The sequence below is a fragment of the Pseudoliparis swirei genome, chromosome 2 (genome assembly GCF_029220125.1).
Source record: "Pseudoliparis swirei isolate HS2019 ecotype Mariana Trench chromosome 2, NWPU_hadal_v1, whole genome shotgun sequence".
In the NCBI taxonomy this organism is placed as follows: domain Eukaryota; kingdom Metazoa; phylum Chordata; class Actinopteri; order Perciformes; family Liparidae; genus Pseudoliparis; species Pseudoliparis swirei.
This window is the reverse complement of record NC_079389.1, coordinates 2,978,274-2,985,470: the sequence shown is the minus strand read 5'-3', so window position 1 is coordinate 2,985,470 and position 7,197 is coordinate 2,978,274. Positions and strand designations below refer to the sequence as shown.

At 42.4% G+C, this 7,197-nt stretch overlaps 1 protein-coding gene across 1 annotated transcript in view; it reads right to left on the bottom strand.

Annotated features, from left to right (window-relative positions):
- The window catches only part of clybl (citrate lyase beta like), a 94,583-nt gene extending 88,487 nt beyond the window's left edge, over positions 1-6,096 (bottom strand). The window contains exon 1 of the mRNA XM_056429392.1: positions 6,052-6,096. Within this exon, the coding sequence (XP_056285367.1) occupies positions 6,052-6,095 (44 nt within the window). The 5' untranslated portion in view covers position 6,096. The remainder of the gene's footprint in view (positions 1-6,051) is intronic.
- Positions 6,097-7,197: the final 1,101 nt, after the last annotated feature.

Below are 7,197 nucleotides of genomic sequence, written 5' to 3'. Positions count from 1 at the left end.
GGAGAGGAGAGGAGAGGAGAGAGGAAAAGGAGGAGAGAGGGGAGAGGAGAGAGAGGGAGAGGAGAGAGAGGAAAAGGGAGGGAGGGAGAGAGGAAAGGAGAGGAGAGGAGAAGAGAAGAGGAGGAGGAAGAGGAGAGGAGAGGAGAGAGGAAAAGGGAGAGAGAGAGGAAAAGGGAGAGGGAGAGAGAGAGAGAGAGGAAAAGGGAGAGGGAGAGAGAGAGAGAGAGAGAGGAAAAGGGAGAGGGAGAGAGAGGAAAAGGGAGAGGGAGGGAGAGAGAGAGAAAAAAGGAGAGGGAGGGAGAGAGGGAGAGGAAAAGGGAGAGGGAGGGAGAGAGAGAGCGAGAGGGAGAGAGAGGAAAAGGGAGAGGAGAGAGAGAGAGGAAAAGGGAGAGAGAGAAAAAGGGAGAGAGAGAGAGGGGATGCATCACAACACACATTACAAGTATTTTTCTTATTTTATTGATGAAAAAGATACCCAGGAAGATATTTCATATTCACGACGAGATATTTAGTCAATATTAAAATGCGACAAGTAAAAGAAATTGTGAGAAGTTAAAAGATGGATTACTACATGATGAGAACCTATTGTGTTGCTTATCTGTTCAGTCTATCCCCACAAGCACAAACAGACAAAGACTCTCACACACACACACACACACACACGTACCAGACTGGCGTGACAATCACCTCACACTCTCGTTTGGCAGCATCCTCAGCTTTGTGCCTCTGGTAGATTCATGCTCGTTGAATTAGAGCCACATGTCACGACGCCGCTGACCGGTGTGGACACGGGAATATTAAAATTCACGTACGCTCCGTGTAACACTCAAAGCTATCGGAAGTTTCCTCCTCGTGCCAGATATGAGGCCTGCGTGACAATTTACACACAACAACAACAAGAGGCGGAGGAAGAGCACCGGAGGCCACTTTGAGTGGCGACCATCGGTCAGCGGATCTCATGTCAAACGAGACCAAAGTAAGAGCTGCTGATGTTGAAGGAGGTGCTCCGGTGAATCGGGTGGTGCATTTTAAGAAGGTAGGGGGTAATGTGTGTGTGTGTGTGCTGTGTGTGTGTGTGTGTGTGTATGGGTGTGTGTATGGGTGTATGTGTGTGTGTGTATGGGGGTATGGGTGTGTGTGTGTATGGGTGTATGTGTGTGTGTATGGGTGTATGTGTGTGTGTGTATGGGTGTGTGTGTATGGGTGTGTGTGTATGGGTGTGTGTGTGTGTATGGGTGTATGTATATGTATATATGTTTATGTCTGACATTTTTGTACTTGTTTTATGTGTATATTACTAAACGTATTAAAAAAATTGAAGTGACAAAAAAAGAAGGTAGGTGGGACTTTTATGATATATAATTTTATTTAAATGGACAAAATATAAGATACCACTTTAAAAAGAGTTGTACATAACACAATCAGCAGGATCCTCAGACTTCATGTAATTATGGAAATACATGTTATTGGTATGACTTGCATGTGAGAGACAGTTGAGCCAAACATCAGCCAGTTCTCTCAGGTTGAATCATAACCTGCAGCAAAGGTCAGGGCTCGACTACTCCGGACTACATCTGTTGGTGTGACCACGTGGCTCCACATTATAAACTAGAACGGGCACTCGGTAGAGCGCATACCTTCACATATCACAAGATTGGGCATTGAATTATGAACATTTTGGCATTAGTTGCATGTCAATTGGATAAAAATTGACCGTGCTATGGTCACAAGAAGATTTTGACCTTTTCATGACCTTGACCTTTGACCCGATCGATCCCAAAATCTAAGCAAATGGTCCCCGGATAATAACCAATCATCCCACCAAAATGCATGTGATTCGGCTCAATACTTTTTGAGTTATGCGAGTAACACGCATACAAATAAATAAATAAATAAATAAATACACGGTGATCAAAACATTACCTTCCGCATTTTCAATGCGAAGGTAATGATACAATCTGCATGTTTTACTGTTTTAATTCAAATTAATTATTTCAGTAATTTTTCTTTTGTCTTTCAATCTCAGCCACAGCTTAAGTATTTCCTCTTGATCAGTAGCATGTGAACGTAGCACTAAACACAATCACAATCAAAGCAGCAGAATCCGAATCAAAGTTTGTAAAAACTCTGGACCTCACATTTGGGGATATCGTGATATTCCCTTCACATCTCATACGTGCGTAAGACCACCGTGTGCCGGATCTGACAGCAATATTATATTTTGAACCACTCTAGCTACGTCGACGAACCGAGACCACCACGGCGATCCCTTCTAATCCATTTATATTTCCCCGTTATTTCACGATTATAAGCAATTGTCCATCGCACTGAAGAGATGAGGCGTATACAGGACATTAGAACAGTGGTTATCAACCTTTACTCAGTGACGTACCGCCTGTGAAATAGTCGAGGACCCCACGACCGCTGCAAAGCATTTCGGGTTGAAAAAAAAAAATTATACACGACATTTTGCGGTTTAACACATACTTCAGTTTATGAACTTACACTTATATTGTTTTGAATATTTATTAAATAACTATTTTCAAAAGCTTTTTTAATGGATGCTCATTTTAAATATATTTAAAACAAATCTCACGTACCCCCTAGAAGGCCTTCACGTAGCCCCATGTGAGAAACACTGCATTAGAACAACGCAATAACACAACTTGAGAGGGACATTTGAACATTCCAGGGTATACATTAACGATTTTAAACATGTGACGTGTTTCAGAGAGCAAGCAGATTCAGAAGCACATACAGAACTAGAACGGGCACTCGGTAGAGCGCATACCTTCGCATATCACAAGATTGGGCATTGGAATCTGAAAATGTTGGCATTAGTTGCATGCCAATTGGATAGAAATTGACCGCGCTATGGTAAAAATAAGATTTTGACCTTTTCATGCCCTTGACCTTGAACTTTGACCCGATCGATCCCAAAATCTAATCAAATGGTCCCCGGATAATAACCAATCATCCCACCAAATTTCATGTGATTCGGTTTAATACTTTTTGAGTTATGCGAATAACACGCATACAAATAAATAAATACACGGCGATCAAAACATAACCTTCCGCATTTTCAATGCGAAGGTAACAATGAAGGCGCCACTACTCAGTTGTGACCACTTTTCACAGCGGCGGGCAAAACGCCTCCAGCGAACTGTGATTTCATAAATGTTTATGGTGTCACTGATGGGGGCGCGAAATGGTAATAACTCCACTCCACTCTACCGAGTATGAATAATGAATGAACTCATATCGTTTCATAAATCCGATGGGATGTGTGCAACATATGGAAATAAGCGGGCGCATCCTTGCCACCGGGTTCCGCTGTCAGGCGGGGAACACGCCGCGTTCCCCGCCGCGATGCCATCTCGAACCGAACATGGTTCTTCAGAGTGACGCCATAGAAGAACCATTTCTGGTTCCACAAAAAACCTTTCAAACCAGGGTTCTTTAAAGAACCTTAAATAGTACTTCAAAGAACCTATAACGGTGTTTCAAATGAAAAAATGGTTCTTCAGTAGGTGATGGAACCACAAAGCTTTTAAAGAACCATTTAAGAACCAGTATTGTTCTGTGTGCATGGGCAGTGATCACAAACATATCTTTACATTTGGAGTGTGGAGTTTTAACGTCTCATTTTTTTGCAACTTGTCATCATTGGTGCTCAGGGCAATGAAGATCCAACTTCAATGCATAAACACAAACAGAACTGCTTTCTCAACCCTCTCGACACCCAGGAGAACCCTAATGGGTTGAAAGTCTCCGGGTGTTCTTTAAAAAAATTGGAGAACTTCAAATCTACTCGGGGTTTGATCAAACAACACTTTGATAAATCGAAGACATTACATTAAAAACTCTTTCCGGTTAGCTTGGTCGGTTTTATGTATTTATTTTTTCCTTGTTTTCACTCTCTTCCTTGAATTTGGGGGAGAAAGGTAATTAATAATAGCAATAATTTCTAAAACTCATTAATTGTTTCTGTTTTCCTGTAACACCCTCCTATACCATATATATATATATATAATTATTTAATTAATTATATATATATATAATTAACTAATTATATATATATGATTAATCAATTAAACATATATATACACATATATATATATATATATATTAACTGGGTGAATTTGGGGTAGGAACTTGAGTGGGGAACGATGGGGAACGATGCAGGGGATGTGATTGTGTTCTCTGTGCTTCGAGTAAACATCATTGACACAAATAAAAAAGACATTTCCATAAGGCCATGCTGTACTTTGTGTTTAGTGCTACGTTCACATGCCAACATACTGAACTAAGAGGAAATACTTAAGCTGAGGCTGAGATTGAAAGACAAAAGAAAGATAACTGAAATAATTACTTTTAATTAAAAAAGTAAAACATGCAGATTGTATTATTTATAATGTGGAGCCACGTGGTCACACCAACAGATGTAGTCCGGAGCGGTCGAGCCCTGACCTTTGCTGCAGGTTATGATTCAACCTGAGAGAACTGGCTCAACTGTCTCTCACATGCAAGTGATACCAATAACATGTATTACCATAATTACATGAAGTCTGAGGATCCTGCTGATTTTGTTATGTACAACTTTTTTTTTTAAATGGTGTATCTAATATTGTGTCAATTTAAAAAAAATGATAAATCAGAAATACCGCTTATAGCAATAAAACTAAACAGCCCCATAACTGAGTCCTGATTGACAAATCTCTAAACCGGGAGACTCATATTCAGTTTATTTGCAATGAAATATCTTAAATTACACTCTTTTCGTTTTCCTTTCAGTCGTTTGCAGATTTCAGTAGATGCAGTGAGTGTCGTACGATGCCAGCATATTTGGTTTAGCTGTTTTTCCTGTATTATAAATAATATTATTATATTAATTGTCTTTATTAATTATTATTAAAAGGTACGACGGGAGATGACTTTGTTTTGTTTGGCGAGAGGTTTTTACGTTTGTTTTCGACCAGGAACGACAGCAATCCAGCGACTTTCATTTGGACTATGCCAGATACCAGGATCACGAATAGAAGACAACGCAGAAGGAACACTGTGACCGACCGACAGCAGGGTGAAGGAGGGAGGTGGGATTGAAACGCGGCGCGCCTCCCTGCTCTGCCTGGTCGATCAGCTGTGTTTGTCGCTTTGGGGTGGGGGGCGCGCGGGCTTTTTTTTTTTTGGGGATCGCAAATGGATGGGTGACGTGTGTCGAACACAATTGTTGACAACACCAACAAAAGCTACATAAAAAGCTACCCTATACTGAGCTCTGCGGCGTGAGGTACATTATATGACATTTAATCACTGCAAGAAAGAAGCAGGTCGAGTACATCCGCCGGATGTCGGGGCGAAGAAGAAACATAATAGGCGAGTTATTTTCCCAGACCCCCCCGATGGCAATAGCGGAACGTCACATATAAAAAAAGTCATTGCACAATTTTTTTTTTTTCAAGCTGTTATTTTAAGGTCCAAAAGTTACATAGTGTTGCTTTACATTAATGGCATTGTTTGGCAAAGTGCATAGTTTCGCTCATCAGGAGTGTGTATTCACTATATAGTGTAGCTAGATGTATCCTTACCTCCCATAATGCAATATAATGTGGGTAATGTTGTCAAGTATTGTGTTGTTGCATCTGCCTATAATGTGCACTGAGGGGAGATTCCTCCGAATGAACCTGCGCAGTGGAGCAAAGGACGCACCTGTGTCTCCTAACCCGTCTCCTAGCATGTTAGGAGACGGGTTAGGTGTCTCCTAACCTGCTTAGGAGACACAGGTGCACTGTCACCCAGTGAATTCCACATAGCGGCCATGACAAACGAGCATACACCGGTAGCAACCACTGTCTCCTAACTGCTGTAAGTTAGCCTGCTTCTCCCCCTCAGCCATTAAAACAAGTGACATTGGACCAGCAGCGGGACAGCATGACATGGCGGGAGACGTCTCGCGCACCGTCACATCTCGCCGGCGTGTTTCTTCAAGAGAAGCGGAGCACATTTTGGTGAGAAAGGTGAGATAGGAAAAGAAACCACGCAGTGACTTACTGAGGGAGAAGTCGCCTCACCGCTCTGGTGATGTGCGCCGCCATGTTTTTTTTTTCTTCTTCGATGACGCGCTGACACAGGAGGCACGCGATTGGCTGCGGGACGAGTTCCCCACGCACGGGCCGAGCTACGTGATTGGTCCAGAGCGCGGAAAGGGGGCGGGCCGCGGAGGACTGAGCACATGGAATAGTAAACACTGTGTAGTAAGTAGCAGGTTGGCGGTGTCTTTGAGGGGAGAGGAGGATAACAGTGAGTTATGATGACATGTAATTTATTCCACAACATAATTCAATAAAAGTAAAATACTTACTCCAGGTAAAGGTCCGAAGCTTAAACATTGACATGATTATTTGTCTTACACATGGTCTCTTTCTCCTGGGGGGACAGGCTGCAAGAGGGAGGGGGGGGTGAAGGGGAAGAGAGCGCCACTCCGGGAGTTGTCTTTCGCAGCAGTGGTGAATTACCAGCACTAACGTCAGCCAGGTCCAAGCGTGCTGCACAACTGACACGCAATATTCGCCATGATTAAGACAGCAGGGGATTTGCTCCAAATCTCAGCCATTGTGCCCGTGGGTGCCTTCGAGTGACGCAGGTAGAACTTACTCTCTGATGTCGTGGGCGTAGAGCCGAGGAAGTTTGGTGGGAGACCTTAAGTCCAGTTGGAGATGTCCTGCCTTGACATCACATCCTTTTTGGGTACACTTGTATACAAGGCATTGGTTCAAAACCTAGGGGTCAGGGCCACCCCAATGGATCAATCAATAGGTTTAAGGGGTTGATTTTCAACTAAATTGGGTGTCTTATCTTGGACATTCATCTTTTTTTATGAATTAAACTTAAGTGATTGGAGAGTGACACATTGTTCTCTTGTTGTGTCTCTAGACATATGGAACCTGTAACAAGGGGTTTGCATGTAGACACTTTATAATGGGACTATTTCCCATTTGCGATGGATAGGGACGTTCATAATGGATGATCCTCTCTTCCAACACAAGGAAATCATATTTCAACGTAAATGGCAGCAAGACGAGTGCTCCTCAAAGCATGTGAAATAATTTATACATACAAATAGCCCCTTGTTTTTCTATACAGTCAATCAGGAATATATCTCAGTGGTCAGTAGACGTGGGTTGTTTCGCACAGATT